The sequence below is a fragment of the Uloborus diversus genome, chromosome 6 (assembly GCF_026930045.1).
Source record: "Uloborus diversus isolate 005 chromosome 6, Udiv.v.3.1, whole genome shotgun sequence".
Lineage (NCBI taxonomy): Eukaryota > Metazoa > Arthropoda > Arachnida > Araneae > Uloboridae > Uloborus > Uloborus diversus.
In genome coordinates, this window is record NC_072736.1 from 131895318 (window position 1) to 131915705 (window position 20388).

The 20388-nt window shown below is 32.4% G+C and overlaps 1 protein-coding gene across 1 annotated transcript in view; it reads right to left on the reverse strand.

The window, feature by feature from the left end:
- The window catches only part of LOC129225157 (papilin-like), a 54306-nt gene extending 39158 nt beyond the window's left edge, over positions 1 to 15148 (reverse strand). Inside the window, exons 1-10 of the mRNA XM_054859718.1 lie at positions 15036 to 15148; positions 14782 to 14915; positions 12395 to 12518; positions 10745 to 10825; positions 10492 to 10664; positions 9701 to 9833; positions 9038 to 9164; positions 6121 to 6328; positions 4259 to 4438; positions 2225 to 2398 (exon numbers count right to left, since the gene is read on the reverse strand). Coding sequence (XP_054715693.1) covers positions 2225 to 2398; positions 4259 to 4438; positions 6121 to 6328; positions 9038 to 9164; positions 9701 to 9833; positions 10492 to 10664; positions 10745 to 10825; positions 12395 to 12518; positions 14782 to 14889 — 1308 coding nt within the window. The 5' untranslated portion in view covers positions 14890 to 14915; positions 15036 to 15148. The remainder of the gene's footprint in view (positions 1 to 2224; positions 2399 to 4258; positions 4439 to 6120; positions 6329 to 9037; positions 9165 to 9700; positions 9834 to 10491; positions 10665 to 10744; positions 10826 to 12394; positions 12519 to 14781; positions 14916 to 15035) is intronic.
- Between the last annotated feature and the right edge of the window lie 5240 nt (positions 15149 to 20388).

Below are 20388 nucleotides of genomic sequence, written 5' to 3' on the forward strand. Positions count from 1 at the left end.
AGATTGTGTCACATTTAATTTCACTGTCTTAGACGTAACTCTTATTGTCACACTGTTTTGAACAACATGCTAAGCCACACACATTTTAGCTGGGAGCTGTTAATGTAAATGTTCCTTCTATTAACAGGTACATTAACAGAATAATAAATAAAGGTGCGTGTGTATGAAAAGTATGTGAATATTTTTTAGACTCAACAATATTGAATTCCAAATGCTGGAATAATTAAAACCTAAAAACATGTTAATTTAACACAATTTTTCAAAGGCTGTTGAGGTTTGCCATTTGTTTGAACTGTACATATATTGTCTAGCTATTAGAGGATTAATTAACCATGTGTCATGAGTGAGGTTTTTTGACTAATTTATTCAAAAAACTTTCTTTACAAGTTTTTTTTTTTTTTCATTGTTCTTCATATATTTTGCATTGCAATTGTTTTAGTGATGTGCCGGATCGTTAAAAAAGTAGATCCGCGGATACGGATACGAATCCGGATCATTAGTGTCAAGATCCGCGGATACGGATTTGGATCTCAAAATTTTTTTAACCTAATTCAACTATCCAAGAGTAAAATTTGTTATGGAAGGTATTCCCGTCAGAATAATGGCAGTTTCTTCAAAAAATGTCAACTGCGGCAAAAATATAATCAAGACTATGATTTACTCTTAAAAGAAATCTCCGTTAAAATTGAGGGAGAGTTGGAAGGAACGGGTCAGCGCTGCATTAATGCTTAGATGGAATGTGAAAAATTATTTCTAGCTTACTCGGTAGATGTATGATACAGGAGCAAGAGTGTAAAGCTGCAACTGGACAGGCAAGAAATAATTTTTCCCATTTTATTTCAGCATAAATGCAGCGCTGACCCATTCCACCCAACTTCTCCGACCGATGAAATACAGAGCCGGGAACACCTTTACAAACAGTAAATAGAGAATTTAGTCTAACTTTTTTTAAAGGATGCCAAAAAAAAAAAAGGAAGAACAACAGAAACCCCAAATCAATAACAAAAACTAATATTAAATTAAAACTAAAAAAACAAAACATGTCCCAGAGAGCCGTCCTCATATTAAGATGAATTTTGCGGGTCAGAACACACATTTGTTAACAAATATGATATGAAAGCAGGTAAAAATTTAAATCATTGAGCTTTTTCTCCTTATCTTCCGACTATGAAATCGCTACTAATCACGCGTATAAAGGCTTAGAATTACATTTAAAATTTACTTAACAAGATTATAGCTCCTACTGTATATAAATTGAAAGTTTCAAATAAATATCAAACTCAGAAAACTTCGTTCTTTCAATTAGAGCTAACATTTTTAACGTATGGGTAAATTTTTACTATCATAATTATGAAAAACGTTAAATCGGTTTTTATCTCCGGTAATTAAAGTTCTACAAAAACGAGGCCAAGTTAAGAACACTTTCGATTAAGTCACCTTTTGAACGAAAAATGAACTATCAAAATCAGTTCATCTGTTTAAGTGCTACAGTGCCACAAAATGACACACTGATACACACTTTTAGAACTCATTTTTGCTTCCTTTTTGCAATGGCGGGGGGGGGGGGGGGGGGCTGCAAATTGGCTTCTGAAATGATACCTTATAATTTACATAGGGAATAAAACCTAATTTAAACGGAATTTAAGAGTATTTTATTCAAATATTTAAAACTTTTTAGACTAGAAATGATCCGTTTAAGATCCGTCAAAAAAGTAACGGATACGGATACAGATCTTTATTTTCCCTCGGATATCCACGGATACGGATATGGATATCTGGAACATCACTAATTTGTTTTGGAGAAATCCATTTCATTTGATTTTATATATTTTTTAGAGGCAAGCTATACAATTAAATCTTCATTTAAAAACAGTTTTACAGTAAGCAAATACATAAATTAACTTAAATTATCAAATTTAAGGTCTGTAAAAATAATCTAGCAGTTAGCTAATCAATTAATCATGTGTTATCTTGATAAGTTTATTGAAATTATTTTGATCAATTTGTTCAAAAGTTTTCTTTGTGTGCTTTTTTTTTTTTAACACATTGTTAACTAATGTATTTTGATAAAGATTTTGTTTTGTAAAAATCCATTTCATTCTTACAGTTAAATCTTCATTTAAAAGCTGTTTTACCAGCAAGCAAATACATAAATTAACTTAAATTATGAAAGCTAAGGTCAATAAAAATGATTAAGTGAAAAGTAAATAAAAAAGGAACTAACTTCACTCCACTGAGAAGCATGCCACATTGCTCCACAGTGTGTGTGTTTGGAGCAAGGTCTTTCTAAAGAGGGTTTATTCTTTCCAGAACACATTTCTTCTTCATGTAAGTTGCCATCCTCACTTGCACAATAAGCTTCCCGTGTTTCCATGCTTAATCCGCAAACAGAATCACACTATAAGATAACACAACAGTTAAGAATCGGGGCATAGAGATAGCAGACATTTATACTGCTGTGTGCAAGTAAAGGGAAGTAACTGCTAATTTTTCATTTTTAATTTTTTTGCATTTTTGTCATCCATTGTACGTTATCTTTATTGTACAAGCTCGCTTGTTTGGTTTCTGCTGGAAAAAAGGCACGGAAAAGACGTCTAATTCCAACGTTTCCCTATTGATAGTATTGAATTCAAAATGCGTTTCTTCAAATATCTCGACAACTTATTTCTGCAGATACTGCTGTTTACCAGCACATGGCAGTATATTTCAGACACTTTTTAATTTGAGGTACTGAAATATCATGATAACATACCAGATTTTTATTAAGCGTAAGTTAATTTCGGTAATTTTTATATTTCTGATGTTGTTTTATTTCCATAGTATGTTGTGGGGAAACTTTTACTATAACAATATTTAAACACACAAAAAACCGCATCACTTCTAAAGTGACTAGGCTAGGTTAGCTCCCTAGGCAGCAACCTCAAACTCGCCGCCTATGGCGACTCATGAAACCTGTTTGCTGTGGATTGCGGTACACCGCCCTTGCCAATGCACTTCAAGGGCTTTGCTCCCTTCTTTACTAATAATAAAGCTGAAAGTCTCTCTGTCTGAATCTCTCTCTGTCTGTCAGGATCTCTGTGACGCACATAGCGCCTAGACTGTTCGGCCGATTTTCATGAAATTTGGCACAGAATTAGTTTATAGCATAGGTGTGTGCACCTCAAAGCGATTTTTCAGAAATTCAATTTTGTTCTTTTTCTATTCCAATTTTAAGAACATTTTCCCGAGCAAAATTATCATAAGATGGATGAGAAAATTATCAAGTTATCATAATGTGGAGCCATAACATGGGCAAGCCAATTAGCGAGAAATTCATCATACATTATTTGTAAATATACCAGGCGAACCAAAAGACCTTTTAATTTTCTACTACAAGCAAAGCCGTGCAGGTGCTACTAGTCCCAAATAATGAGGCAGTACGTTAATTAATGAGCAGTACATAACATTTTAGCAAAGTGCACTTCAGGAACAATATCAATGGTCTGCTACTTGTCTCTAAATTGACTATTGCAAAATCCACTTCCCCCTATGATATTTGAAGATTGCATTGATAAGTAGTTGGTGGAAAACAAACAATTCATCTACATAAAGATTACAGCTAATGGAAAATTGGCTAATTGCACTATTGTGTCAATCAGAACACGGAAACATTGGAAGCAAGCCCTATGGCTTTTTCTGCAAAAGTTTACAAAGCATTCACCATCAAAAGGGGCTTACGATTGCTTGGGGGAAAAAAAGAACCCAAGCATAGCTTTTCAATAGCAAGCAAAGGCGTTAACAACATTTAAAATTCAGTATTTCATTTACAGTTTATAGCGGAATCGAAGGAGCAAAGTAAAAATTTTGCTACAGTCGAAATTTTGCTCAAAATGTTAAGAAATACACAGCAAAATGTGAAGAGGAATAAATCAAGTGTGTTATAGCTATAAATGCACTATATATAGCTTTGCCATAAACAGGCGTGCTTTTTCCTTTTAAAATAAATGAAATCCGTAGAAGTTGTTTCTCTGCAGGGACAGTATCATTACAGAGAAAACAACCTGTCCTTAATACACCACTCCCCCATGAGTTGATACAAATTCAAAATAAAACTTTATTTTTTTATTATTATTACTATTATTTTTTTTTTTTTTTTTTATGATGCAATTTAGTACAATCAAGACATTACAAGAAGTCTTTCAATTTTGTTCCCTCAAAGTCTAAAATTTGGGTACTCTAAAGATGAAAATACTGAAAATATTCAAAAAAATTTACTTACACTGCTCCATTCTGAAACTATCCATTCTGTTCCCTCGCAGGGTCTCAAGAAACAAGACTGAGTCGAAGCTGGTTCATCACCTCCACAAAACTGCTTGCCAATGACTTTTTCTTGATCACTCACAGCCATAACACAATCCACCTCTCTTTGTTGGGTTCCCTCCCCACATATGTGATCACACTATCAAGAATAAAATAAATCAGAAAAAGGCATATGTAAAGGTAAAAACAGTACTCGTTAAATTATAAAAGATTATTGAGTTTGCTTTACTCATTGCAGGCCGAATCAAAAAAAAATTTTTTTTTTGGAAGTTGGAAATTTCATGTTGATAAAACATTGCCCCATAGCCTCACATATACCACAAAAATATTTATCCAAATTCGAAAATATTTAAATGTCCAGCAGAAGGTCTAAAATTTATAATTTTTTTCAAAAAATGATTTTTTCTATTCATTTTTCAAATAATTACATATAAATTTAAATATTATTTCAAGTTTAAAAATGATCAGCGAACACATTTTCAAATCAACATTTGCAAATGAATGATAAAAAAATAAATATTTAAAATGAAAAATTTAGCTTAAAATTGAGAAAAACCCATATTTTAAGTAAAATGTGAGGGACTTAAATATTGCAAGAGAGCAAAAATTTCTATTTTAAGCTAATTATCGACTTTACTGTTTATATTTTTTCAGCTTGATAGTTTCTAAAAATTTACCTAACATTTGTTTAAAAAATATATAGAAACAAATCAATTTTTTTTAAAGAAAATTACAAGTTTTGGGCCTCTTGCTGGACATCTAAATATTTTTTGATTTAGATAAATATTTTTGCGGTACAAGTAAAGCTATAGGGGCTATGTTTTATCAACATAAAATTTTGAACTTCCAAGAAAAAAAAATTTGATTAGGCCTAGTACACAGTGCTGGTTCACACTCTCAGACGCAAGTCAACACGGGTGGCCGCTGTTCAAATTATATTAAACTTTTTTTACAATTGTTTTGACTCAAAAGAAAAAATATAAGAGGATGTGCGACTTGAAAAATCGACTTTTGATTTTTTTTTGGGACACTCTAATATAGGGTAAACCTAACATATATGCAGCCAGAATATGAAAAAATATATTTATATATGTTAGAAATTTTTTACTTTAAAGCATCATTAGAGGCATAGTTTTGTGAAGAAAATATGTCAAATGTTGATTTATATTATTTAAAATGCATAATTTAATGATATAGGAGATAATCAAGTTTGAAGGGAAAAAGTCTTGAAAATTTCTCACAATAGGGTCACATTCGAAGCCTTTCACAGCACACACCTTTTTCATGTTTCTTTATTTATATGGTTTTTTATTACTGTTTTTTTCTTGTGATTCATACTAAACATTGCTCCATACCAGGTGCATGGAAGAATTCAGTGCTCATAAGGTGGTCCCAAGACTAAAAGGTTTTAGGACACCTGCTCTAACTTATTGTTTAATTCCCTTAAACTAAGCTGGCTTGAAAATGAATTTTAAAAAATATCACCAAATTTTGCCATCTAGTTTATGTTTTCACGTAGAAACATACAACCTTAAGTGCCATTACTTTTTTCTTGGGGGAAGGGGGGCAGTGAAAAAATGTTTAAACAGAATACGATGGAATATTTTTTAGATAAGAAGACAATAAACTAAAGGAAAGCAACAGTTCTCCGTCTCTGAAATTAAAAAGTAACTACTCACACTAAACACATAAAAATAATTAATTCACATAAATTGACAAACTGAGTGTGATTTTTGTAACAGCATTGATTAAAGTAATATTAAGTAAGTTCAGTAAGCAGTTATGTCATACTGCCAAAACTATTCAAGTACCCCAACTTACCACAGACCATTCTCTAGGTTTCCAAGTAGGACAAGGGACATCATTGCAAGCTCTAGCATACACAGGTCTCTCTCCATTATTCTCTATGCATTCTGAATCTGGAACCATGATGGGAGATCCCCCTTGATCTCTTTGGCAATGCACTTGCCGGTATTGGACGCCACCTCCACAAGAAACCGAACATTCATCCCAGTTAGACACTTGCCAACTAAAGAATAGTACAAAAAGTAGTGAATATAAAACTAATTTAAACTACATAAAATACTATGCTACCAGCTCAGTCATTCCATCCGAGGAATGCAGTTTCATACCTATTAGCACTCCTCAGCCTGGCATAGGAAGTGAATGAGCTGGAGGTGGAAAACCTCTTAACAAAGCCAAGAGTGCAAAAAAAACTGGTAGCTAATATAGAATTAGCACTGACCATGGCAATTTTACACTTTTAGGACAACAAAAGGACCTAGATAACTTTTACTTTCATGTACCAAGCATAGGAAGTATTGTAGCAAAAAAATACTTCAAACCAAAATTTTCATTTTAATCATGCATGACCATGAATCTACTTTTACAAATATACTAAGATGTCTGTACGTATTAATGTATGAACGAACAGGGGGACAACTAGAGACGTACCAAGAACTCGGTAACTACTTGGCCAATTTGCCGAGTACTTGGTACTGGACCAAATTTTGATCAGATACTCGGCCAATAACGAGTAGTTGAAAAAAATTGAATATTGTTTAAGGCAGATTGTACAATTAATAAAAAAGTACAAGCATATAATATACTGCAATCATTTACAATTGCTATATTCACAAAATAAGACTGTATTCTATGCATAAGTTTTAAAGAAAAACTCTCATAAAATCTAATCAGAGTAAAAGTTAACTATAGATGTGTATTTGGGTGCAATTCTGCAATTACTTTTTCTATATCACATATAAGTATAAGACAACTTATCTTCGGTCAGGAACAGTCCAAGTGATTCTTAAGATGAATATACTCTCATAATAAAAAAAACCCTTTCAATCATATTCCAATGTATCCCCAAATCACTTAAAAACTTTAATTGCGAATTTTTATAACCATGGTTTTGCAGATTCAAATTTCTGGCACAATGATAACAATACAGAGAAGTAAAATTAAGTCATTTGAAAAGTAAGAAAAAGGTTGTGACTTTGGGTAAAGAAATTTTTAGGGGAAAGAAAAGAAAAAAAAAATGCTATCAAAATATTTTCATAATCGAAATTATAGTACTTTAAAATATAACGAAAAAAAAACAAATCTCTCAACATTTTCTGATATGATTTGTTATAATTCCAACTTGATTAATCATACCTTTTATTTGTTTATTTTTAATGTTAAAAATAACTTTTTTGTAAAATTTTGGACACAAACAAAATCCTTTAAATAATGCGTAGTTAAATTTCAGCTGAAATTTTGTTTTAAAAACTACTATATGGACTGGAGGTCTTTGCTACTATTCCAATGAGCTCAAAATTCACCACGTATGTGTTGGTGGATCTTCTTAAAGCATAATTAGTACTCGGTAACTCGGGCGAGTAGTGAAAGGCCGAGTACTTGGTACTCGGCACGTCTCTAGGGACAACCAAAATATCCATTTCATCAATCACACGCGTCCATTTCGACTAGTTTTGTCAAAACTTTTTTTGTCTAGTCAAGTGAATATTTCACACCAATTGATAGGTGTTGCCAACGCAATCCTCCTATCTCCCCCCAATCAAACTTTATTGGTTTATGCATCCAAAGAATATTTATTATTGTGGCAGCTTTAAAATTTCAGATTTAACCGGACATCAGCTTTAGCTTTTAAAAATACATATATTATTTAATAGGCACACAAGGAAATAATGGGAAAACAAAGAAGTTCACATCAGATTTTTTTTTTTTTTAGTCTAAAAATGTAGAGAATTTCAGAGGGCAAAATGACTGTACATTTTTGCTGCCTCTCTAAAAACAGGATAGATGAGGGTTTTCAAAAAGTAATAATGTTCCATGAAAAAACGAAAGGAAATGTATTCTTACTAGAGATGAAAAAAGTCAAACTTTTGGGTGCCTTGAATTAAACAGAACTTCAGACTTTTTGAACTGGTATTTTCAGACTTTAATTTAAATGCATTTTATGCAACATTATTAAATTAACACAGATTGTGCATAACTCTTTATCTTGAAGTTGCATGGTCTTTGTGTTTCCCTTGGGTCCCACAGAATATAAAAGTTGGGATACTAAATATTTAAAACTTAATTACATAATTACAACAGGATTGCCCCTCACCCCTCAAGTTCAATGCTGCAAATTCCCTCCCCCCTCTTTCTTAACCCTCTTTCCCTTTTTTTTTTATTTTGTAGCTCTCTTTATTATTTTATTTATTTTTTAAAAATATTTTTTCAATTATTTATTTTTAATTATCATTATTATTTTATTAGAAAAGTTATGCACTACGCCAATGATACACACACAAACTACATAATAAATGAAATAAAATATAAACAGAATAAAATAAAATAATTTAAATTAAAAATAAATCAATAAATAAATTTAAACAAACAAGTAAAAAAAATTACCCCCCCCCCCCCAAAAAAAAAAAGTTTGATGGTGCCAACTTGCACCATAATTCCTTCCCCATATGGGCAACCCTGATTACATGGAAAGAAAATGATGATGAAAACACGTTTGGTTGAAACCATGACTTATTTGAGTGGAATATAGTGTATGCCATCCACACTTATTTTCTTTTTTTTCAATTAAATAGTCCTAGAAGGGATATTATTGATCACCTTCAGAGCAGCTTGTCTCAGAAATTCAAAGCAATTTAAGCAAACTTTATCAAGTCCAAAAATAAAATACCAATTAAGAGTTATTAAAATAGAAAGTAGATTTGACCTTAATACTTACTGAGCAGGACATGGATTTTCATTGCAAGTTTGATTAGGTGGTGGTTTCGTAATGACGTCACACAAGTAATCGGCAACAACTTCATAATTTTCAGTGGTTGCACAATTAACATTTCTAGTTTGAATACCTAAAATATGAAATGTAAAGTTAAAACAAAATAGCAATGTACGGTAAGCAATTCTCATTATAGAGATTTAGAGGAAATCCCACAGGAACCTTTGATAAAAAGAATAAAAGTTATAAAAAAACTTATAATAAGAGTATTCTAAAACAATGTTGACCTGAAAGCACTGTTGAGTTTTTAGTTCTAATCTGTAACCTTCGTACATAACACACCTGTAATAGTGCTTCAAAAATGCATCGAATATAGATTACATTTTGTTATAGCAATTATTTTGAATGTCTTATGCCATTAAGAAGCGTGAAATCTTTGCAAATGTGTTTCATAAAGTGAATTTCAAGCACTATAAATAAGAAGGGCATACTGAATAGCACTGCCCATATACATGCCCTTCTTATTTATAGAACTGCAAGTACTATAAATAAGAAGAGCATACTGAATTTTGTTGAAAATTATTAAATTTTAAAACTAAGATCAACTGGATTGTGATATTTTGATTTTTTTTTTTTTTTTCAATTCCAAAATATTTAGAAATTGTTTACCTCCTCCACAAGTTCTACTGCAGGTTCCGTAGTTCGAGTAAATCCAAACATAACCGTCTGGTTGAGTATTGCTGATGCCGTGTGGAATGGAATATTCATAGCTGATTCCGAGATTTTTTTGCTGATACAAAAGCTGATAAAAAAAACCTTATTAGAATCAAATTTTCTCAAAAACAAACATACCATATCATACATGCATACTTTTATTTTGTATGCAAAGTTTAGGGGTCATTTCATGGTAATTTAGACATTTAATGTAGTCCGCAATGTGACTATAACTTTTTAATTTACTGTTTTATTAGCAGATTGTTTCATTTTGAGCTTTTCCTACCAACACATCAACTCAAATTAAAATAATTTGCAAATCAAACAGTAAATTAAAAAGTTACGGCAAAAAAAGATCACGTTATGGACCCTACATAAATGCCAAAAATACCATGAAATGACCCTTAGCTGAAGAAACACTTGATAATGTAAACAAATCGTAATTTGTAAATGGAAAGAACAGTAGGAAAGTGTTTTAATGATTTAAGAAATAATGTAGTAAGTTTAATAGATTTACAGAGTTATGAGTTTTTGAAAATACTGTATTTAGAAGAGAGGGCCGCTTTCTGTTCTTGGAGTTTGGAATATATAGAAAAAAAGAAAAAAGAAAGAAAGAGCATTCGGAAGAACCACACAACATTCCATCTTTAAGCTTGATATTATCCACTCATGTAGTAACATGATTTCATTTTGAGATCGGTTTAATAAGCTTTCAAGAATAGTTTTTGAATGAACAAAATATTTACCGCTATAAATATTGGCTCGGTTGTAGGCCCAGATGCATGAATGTACTCTTGTCCAACATAGCCTTTAGACAACTTCTCATAATGAAAATGAGTGCCAGCAAATTTCAATTTTCTGGGGAATTCAATTTGCCAGTTCCCATTCAAATAGTAATATCCAGATGAATTTCTGATTGCTGGAAAGGAATTGTACATTAAATCATTAACAAACAGAATGGCAAAAAAAAAAGATATTCCTTATATTAAATAATACTACCTAAATAATTATTGGTAGGCTCTAATTCCTTTATCTTGATAGTAGTAGCACCAGCAGGAATTAAAATTATGTCATTATAGCCTAAAAAAAATAAGTAAATAAAAATGAAATTACTAAACAAACTGTAAATAGTTTACACAGTACTTTGATTGCAGTCACAATGATGAATTAGAATTTAGTTATGTTTAAGGTAAATATTTTGATTTTTGCATTTAAAAAATTCCAGTTTAGAGCTAATAGGAAGATATTTCACAAAGATCAATGTACTCTGTGAAGTACTTCAAGTGGGAAATACTTAGAGTATAAGTCTGTTTCTTTTTAATCATTTCCCAAAACTAATTCTTAAGCAAGGGCACAACCACGGTGAAGGACAAAACACTCCAACAACCTTTGGTTTGAAGCCATGTTACTTATCACATATATTATTATGACACAAGAAATCATCCCCAAGAAGAAAATTGTAGTTGTACCCAGACCAATGTTAGTATAAGATGCAAACTACAAATAAATTCAGTAAAAAAATTGTGTTACTTCACGTGCACTCATGACAATGTAAAATGTCAGTAAAAAAAACTTTAAGAAACATTTTTTTTTTTTTTTTTTTCAAAAGTTTTATAGTAACTGTTTTACATGTTTATTGTATCCATTATCAAATACTTACAATAAAAATCAGGTTTCAATAGAAGATATATGGATTTTCAACAAATTTAACACATCACTAATGTGTACTAATGAAAAACATTAAATCTATTGACTTAAAATAAACTAATCACCTTATAAAATTATACAGGCATAACAAGCATTGAATGTTTTATACCAACCAGTGTTTTCTCAATGAGAAATTTTAAAAGCAAATAATATTTCTATTTCAAATGAAAACATCAAATTTGACATTTTAAAAAGGTAATATTATATTGAACGTTTGGTTGGTGCATGTACTATGAAACCATGTTAGAAAATTATACACTGTTTTCAAAAAAATGGAGAGTATAACAACTCGATTTTTTTGTTGTAGGGATGCGCCAATAAGAAAATTAGCCAATTATTGATTAATCGGCTGTTGATCATCGGCTTTAATTGGCTCCCTGGATATATCTCAGAAGAGTAAAATGTACGAAGACAGTAAAGACCATAATGGTGATCAAATCTATATTAAAAGACAATACTTTTAAAGGATAAAATAGAAAATGGCAGGGAATGGAGATGTGTACATGTTTGACTTTTGACATTTAGCATGTTTAATATTTTGGATTCAAAAATTAATAAAATATTTCAGTAATTTTTTAAAAAGTCATTTTTTTCTTTTCCCTTTTCCAGGATGCTAAATTTTTATTTCAAACTTAAAAAAAAGAAAATATGTTAATCATTTTTTTTTTGAGGTGCTGTGTATTTTGGACATTTCAATACGTGAAATAAAATTGTTAGAGGTGTTAAAAACATATTTGACTAGTCCACATGCCAGCAAAACTTATAATAAGCCAGTTTAGATATTAGAAACCTTAAAAAATTTGAAACGGAAATGGCATTTCATCTGAAGAAAAATCTTATGTACGAATCCCAAAACAAGGCCATGTATTTGAAGCTGCAGTTTAAAGATTCAGCTTTTCAAGTAAATATGATTGCAATCACAATCATGTTTTTAAAACTCACCTACATGAAGGTTGGTTTGGTCGAAGATGCCCTCCACCGTCTTGCAGTGACTACCGTCTCCTCCACATTCTTGGCATTTATCTTCTTTTACATCAGAGCCAAGCATCATGTCACAACCAACAGCCTGGAATTTAAAAAAAAAATTGATAGAATAGTTTTTTTTTTTAAATATTGGAAAAAAAGACATGGAAAAGGAAGCAATGTGGCTATGGATTTCGTATTGAGACAGTAGATTGTATTCAGAGTTAAATATTCAAAAAGACTGCCCGGATGATAAATGAATGACACTTAAAAGCAATAAAATAATTTGCATTAGTTGTCATTTCTTATGCCTCATATTCAGCGGAAGAGTCAAGAGCAATTAAACTAAGAATCAAGTGGACTAAATCTTTGGAATGGAACATATTAATTTTCTAAAAATTCTTTATCTTAAAAATTAATGTATTCCATTTTTTTAATTACTTAATTAAAAAGTCATCATTTAAAAAGTTTCCAGGGGGCAAAGAGTTTTTTTCTGCAGTAGCAGTCAAGGGCGCAGACAAACAAAATTTTAAGGGGGGGGGGGGCTCAGATATTTGCCCCATGGTTTAGCAGGATATTTTCCCCATACAAACCCAGTACTGATTAGAGTTATTAAAGTTTGGCATTTTTACTAACTTATTCATTAATTGCTGGAAAAGAAATGTTTCTACATTTTTGCAAAGAAAAAAGTACTAAAAGCAAGGAAGTTCTAATTTCAAAGCCCCCTTTGCCCCCCTCCATTTGGGCACCCTTGGTGGCAGTGATTGCCCCTGCACTTCTTTCATCATCAAAGATGGCCAAAACCTTTTTCAGATTCTAATTTCAACCCACTGAAATTTTAAGACTTTAATTTAAAAAAATCATAGTGAGAAACCCCCTGTGCACACACTTTCTCCTTTGTCTAACTTTAACTATGGCCAAAACTTGCATTATTAAAACTCTACACTTTCAGAATTTTTTCTAAAATGAGTACCTTCTTAACTTCTTCATTTAAAAAATTCCCATCTTCCAAAAAAAAAAAAAAAGAGTAAAATTGCATTTTTAAGACTCCAATATAGAAAAAAATCCAAAGTTTATTCCCGCATCTTCCTCTGAAGTCACCAAAAAATAAATATAACATTGAGTTTTTAGGATTTTATCACTTCAAAAAAAAAAAAAATTAAGGGGGGGGAACCTCTATACCCCTTCTTCCCTCTTTAAGTCTCAAAAGACAGCCTGAAATTATGTTTTTTAAGCTTCAACTTGGTAAATTAAGACACCAGTATCGGAAGAAAAAAAATTCAAAAAGAGCAATCCTTAAATTTACATCACTAAAGACAGTCCAAAAGCATCCCCCCCCCCCCCCAAAGAATTCAGCTCTGAAGAATTTTTGGTGGAGAACCCTCGAACCTCCTCCTGTTCCCCATACATTGACAAACTATATCTAACACTGCATTTTCAAAACTACAATTCCAAAACACATTTGCAGGCTAGTCTCTCCAAATCCTCTCCCAATTCCTAAGTCATCCAAAGATAGCCTAAAATAAAGAAGCATTCAGCTTTCAAAATTCTTTCGCACACTGACTTATAAGCCCAAGTCATCGCCACTGGTTTTCTATATAATATACTCACTGCAAATATTGCATGCTTTCCTCAGATAATATTTCAAAAAATGAACAAAAAAAAAAAAAAATAATTTGAATTTTGTCATCTTGAATTCAAATTATGTTTTTGGCAATCACGAGTGTATGTGTATATGTAAGCGTGTGTGTTTGTGTGTGGGGGGTATGTGTGTGTGTGTAGGCATGTGTGTCTGTGTCTGTGTGCAGGCATGAGTGTGTGGGTAGTTGTGTGTATGTGAGTGTGGGGGTATGTGTATGTGTGTGTAGGCATATGTGTTTGTGTCTGTGTGCAGGCATGAGTGTGTGGGTAGTTATGTGTATGTGAGTGTATGCGTTTGTGTATGTGTGTATGTGTTTGTGCGTAGGTGTACGTATGTGTGTATGTGTTTGTGTGTAGGTGCGTGTATGTATGCGTGTAAGTGTAGGACATTGACGAAACCTGGAGACGGTTTTCGCTAGAGGTGCAGCATCGTGAGGACCCGGTCGACGGTGATGCTGCGGAGGGGGGCGGTGGGAAAAATGATAGGAACGTCAAAAACAGTCAAATGAAAGCAATAAGCAATCTCATGATTGCTCGAAAAAAAAAACCTAACAGAATGGAGAAATTTAAAAGCAGTTTGCCTAGATAGGGTAACTTTTTAGCCCAAAAAAAACCTGAATTAGGAAGTAGAAGTATAAGATCATCAAGAACAACTATTTTGCATGCAAGAGAATCACTAACATAGATTTAAAACTATCAAAAGTTGAACAATAAACACGACTCACCATACAGATACCTTGGATGCAAATATCCAGCGAATCTTCTCGACACCTTGTACCATCTTCAACTGCTTGAGAATGACGGTAGTAGAATTTATCACCTCCCTTCGGCATACAGTTGAGCTCGCACTCACTGAAACCTGGAAATAGTCACATTTATTACCTCTTTTGGTAAATTTAAAATAACATCTATGAATTTCTGGACAAACTTTTAAGAATCTTAGTTTTACAAAATGAAACTAATAACCATTTTAACTAACCTTTATTGTATGGGGTCCACGTGAAATATTTTCCTCCGAATGGAATGGAGTCGAACTTTGAGCATTGTTCTTCACGAAAATCCTTAGAACCTTCAGGACAATCCTGGAAGTAGCAAAGAAATAATAGCACATTATTAATGGAACCAAAACTCCTGAATAAATTTTCCACAAAAATAACTTAACGATTAGGATGAATCCCAAGGTTAAAGAAAGGCTATTTGAAAAGGGGCACTGCAGTCTCTGGCTAATGGCGGCAGAAAAAAATAAAACCCAGATCAACTAGTTTCTGTAGAATATGACTTGTCCAATGCCTTGCTTGCACAAAATTCAAATGTTTTACCTTTTTGGTTAATTTCTTAAATCATCACAAGGTGGCATATTTCAAGCTCTAGAACAGTGAATATACATTAAGATATCCTTCAAGTTCGTTGGAACTTCCAAGAATATTTAATGAAACCTTTATCAGGTCCCTTCATTTTAAATTTTTTCAGGGGAGGCAAAGGGTAACGCAATGCAAATTTTATACGAAAACAACAAAAACCACATTCACTTAAGCGCAAAAGCATTTATTTTTCAAAGGGCAATTGAACCCCCCAAAATGATGGGCCTGACCTTTATGCCCCCCTCGCCCCCCCCCCCCCCAAAAAAAAATGGATGCAGCAATAAAGATATAATTATTATGCCAAATTTACACCCGTACACTTATAAAAACATTTACTGTGTATACCATTATGGTATTTTTATTTCTTATCGATCTTAAATGATGGAAATTAGTAATATGGAAATTTTGTATTTACATAGTTTTTTTATTGTTTTTTAAAGTTTTGCTATTTAAGTTCATCTATATAAGATTCTCCTGAAAACATTATGTTAAACAAAAAAAATCTGTTTTTTAATGCAAGATCTGCCTTAGTTATGCCTTAAATGAAAGCAAGCGATTTGTAACCATGGCAACAAAAATTAAGTCTCTCTATGATAATCTGCAAAATCAAAGGGACATCAAAAACAGTCAAGTGAAGATAGATAGCAGGGGCGTAGCTAAGGGGGGGGTTTTGGGGACAACCCCCCCCCCCCCCCCCGAAACGTTAGTCTCAAAAAAAAGAGAAAAAGAAGAGGGAAGAGAAAGAAAAAAAGAAGAAAAAGAAAAAAAATCACTACGACTCTTTTCTGTGTAACAAAGGTCAAAAATTCACTTCGCTCTCCCCCCCCCCCCAATGCCATTGAAAATCTGCTCTATGAGTGACCCTCAAGTATAAAGACGCCTCCCTCTGCTGTGACAATTTTTTGATAATTGAGTGATATTTGACACTTCGCTATTGAAATGAGATTGCTTGTTAAATCCACGTATAGGCAGCCTTTCTTTGTCATAGATTCTGCAAATTGTTAAATATGTTTAATTTTATGAGCCACGCAGTGGGAATATTGCATACAGTCGAATCTGTATGTTTCGAATTTCGCATTAAAAAAAATCGAGATAAAGAGATTTTGAATTACGGAGGCTTTAAGAAACTTTTTATAGAAATTTGAAATATGATGGTGAAAATTTGAAATCGATACTAAAGAAAATATGGGCTCCTGATTAAAATTCCTCTTTATTAGTTTTGTTAGGTATATATTCTATTATTACATTATTACGTGCTTTATTGCGAGTTTAAGGAATCATTTTGGCAGTAAAAGAAACTTTAAGCATATCTTTTTCAAGAAAAGTCTTTTATTGCTTTTTGGTCCCTGATTTTTTTTTTTTTTTTTTTTTTGGATTCATTATTTATCCTCTTGAGGTTAGCAATTGCAGCAAATCTAACTTGGCCAGTAGTCTACGATTTTCCTTTTTTCATTACTTGAAAAAAAACTTATACTTTCTTTTCACTCCTATCATTTCGGTTTTCTAAGGAATCACAATTTTAAGAAAGAGAGCAACCAAAGAACAGTACTAATCCAGATAAAAGAGCGAAATGGCTTTTAACTTAAATGACCTTTAACCATGAACTTTAATGTTCATCTTAACATGCCAAACCTGTGAATTTCACCCCTTAACTCTTCTTCCAAGAAAGTGCACGAAACGACTGTCCTTTGGTTAATCTTCCTGGAAAGCCTATTCGTGGAACGCATTTACTGCCTCCTCAACTCTTGAAGACAATTCCTCTGTTTCTGAGTTGAAGAAAATGTTTTTGTTTGCTGCTTTGAAGATCATTGGGCTTCGAATTCGAAAATGATAGCATAACCAGAATTCGAGACGATAGAGGTTTTTGTTGGTCTGGTCTCGTGTGTGTCATAGGTCATAGTCAAAACTACATTTGCTAACCAAAGTATCCATTGCAATCACATTGATTCTTCAGCCAGTATTTTCTGCGTATTCTTTTGGAAACGTACAGTCTGTTTAAAGTAGTACATTCTAAGTGAAAGTTGTTGCATAATGAAACGAACAAGACCGATAACAAGCTTTTTTCAACTCAAAGAAAAAAATTAAAATGACGAAAAGGATTGCTCTAAAAAGAGAAAGTTAACGTTGTCTGAAGAAAACGAAGTACAGTCTGCAAAGCAGCATTAGTCCCATCGGACCCTTCTGAAGGTACTTTTATTTTAATTCAAAAGAAAAACTGCATAGCATTACATGAATAAAATGTTTAAAAACGAGATGAATCTAGATTATTTCTATTAGCTTGGTTCGGATTAAAAAGTAGAAAATAAAAAAGACTTCTGTTTATAATACCCGAAAATTGCTGCTGCTCTCTCAAATAGATATTTATGTAAATTCTAAAGCAGCTAATAAAATTAAAAATAAATATCTTTATAGATACATCTTTATTAATATAATATCTTTATAGTCTGACCAACGATGAGATTGAAAGTCAAACATCCTGTTTACAGGCGGAAATGGAAGTATCTATTAGCTTTCAGGGATGCCAGCTTTTGTAGATGTGTGTTAGCCTCTAAATTAAGCAGTCACACTGAAATGAACGGAACACGCTCATCAGATATTTGATTTCCCCCTGATTTGGATAGACTGGTTTTGACAAGACGTTGCTAGAAAATTTCACTTTAAATTAAATGGAGAGAAAAGAAAAAAAAGTTGAAATTTCCATAACATTAAAAAAATAAAAAATTCTTTGCTTTTGTTGGACACAAGTATCGGAATTGGGGCACCCCATTCCAAAGTATGTAAGATTCACCTCCCGCTTATTTTTTTTTAATACTAAAAAAAAATTACACACACACACACACACACACACACATATATATATATATATATATATATATATATATATATAAAGAAGAAACCCCCCCCCCCCCCCCGAAAGTCGGGTCTAGCTACGCCTCTGATAGATAGCAATTTGTCATTGCTCAATAATAGTTCTGGGCCCCTTGCTGTGCATTTTGTGGTTACTGATGTTCCAGATCAATTTTTTATAGTTCTTATTAAACAGTTATTTTCCCAAATGATACTCATTCATTATGACATAATTTTGGTCCCTGATCTGCAGACAATGTTCTTTTGTTTTTTTACGTATTTCTAAAACATTCTCCGTTTTGAAATTTACAATACGAAGCTCTTATTTTCTTCACTTTTAAAAGTTCATGCTTTAATTGCATCGAAAGCTTTTCATTTTCTTTAAATTTCAAGTTCTTATATATAATCTATATATATAAACATAAAACCTATGCAAAAAGAAACATAGCAATTACAATCAGAAAAATGCAACTTTAGGTGCAGGTGCGACTGCAATATATAAATGATAAGAATATTGGATTTGCTGGGCAGACATGAGAGTGCAGAAATATAGGAAGAGAAAAAGCGAGAATTCACCAGATGTAGACAGAAAAAGTGATTCACATATGTTCATTTAGTTTCGCCACAGTTAGCTTGGTGTATTTTTTTTAATAAGCATTTGAATTGTGACATAATATAATAAGGTTACCTATTTCCTGGTCTATACAATGCTTGAAACATTTTCTTTGGATTTTTGAGAGAAAATAATTTTTTTAAAAAAAGCTTAATTATATCCACATTCCAACAGTTTTCAAAACATTCTACAGGAACTTGTCTTTTTGCGTGTAAGAAACGAACTCCCGCCATCAGGAAGAGAGAAATAGTTAATTTCAATGATGATTAGCGATCAATTTTAATTCAAAATAAACGCGCCGCAAAAAGTATTTGTTTTGATTAGGGTCGAATTTAGACACAACTCTGAAAGACTCACTGATTGGCAGAAAGTATACCACGTGATATCGATGCCCACTTTTACTCGCCCACTCAGCGTAGCCTACGAGCATCTGCTGCACTGAGCGAAGCGGTCTGATGTGCATGAATACAGCAACCAAGCTATCAAGGCAAATTATTTCCAAAGGGGCATTTCCAAAAGTCAGAATATAGATTTTCCTTCCCCCAAAACTGAAGAAAATGCCTTTTTTTTTAACAAAATAAAAGAACTAAAACTAAACATCTCCCTTTGTAAGGAGGATTTTAAAAGGTTATTCTTAAAGTTAGTTTTTTTACAATGAACAACGCTAGCGAGAATACCTCTTGTGCGTCTGTCGCGTTTTAATCTTTACTAATAATAAAGCTGAAAGTCTCTCTGGCCGGATGACCGTTCGGCCGATTTTCATGAAATTTGGCACAAAGTTAGTTTGTAGTATAGGGTCGTGCACCTCGAAGCGATTTTTTGAAAATTCGATGTGGTTCTTCTTCTATTCCAATTTTAAGAACAAAATTGTCACTAAATGGACGAGTAAATTATGAAATTATCATACCGTGGAACCGTAACATGGGCACAAGCCAATTGGTGAGAATATTCACCATACATTATTTGTAAATATACAGGCGAACCAAAAGACCTTTTAATTTCCTATTACATGCAAAGCCGTGCGGGTACCACTAGTTGAATAAATAAAGCGTAAGGATTTATTTTATTAGGCTTTAGACCGCATGTGTGTTGTGCATATTTTATTTGAATAAATATAACGCATCAATCTTTTCCTGACAATTTTTAATTCTCTTACAAAGTCGGTAAAGGTGACTTAGAAGGAAATTTTGAAAATTCCCGGGAATTTTCAAATAATTCAAAGAAAAGAAAACTTTGTTTAGATTTTAATTTATTTCCTGCATGATTTGAAAGTTTTAATGCTTTTAACTGTAGTAAATTTAAGTTACCTAACCTTTTTCCTAGAAAAATTATACCAAATAAACTGTTTAGCTACCCTGAACTGAATTTTTTTTTCAATTGGTTCGCAATTAAATATTTAACCGATTCAATGTTGATTTTTTTTTTTTTTCAACACATGATTTCTTTGTATAATTAGCACTCTTTAATATTTTCACTGAGATAAGACATATCATTTTGCGTAAGCAAAAGCT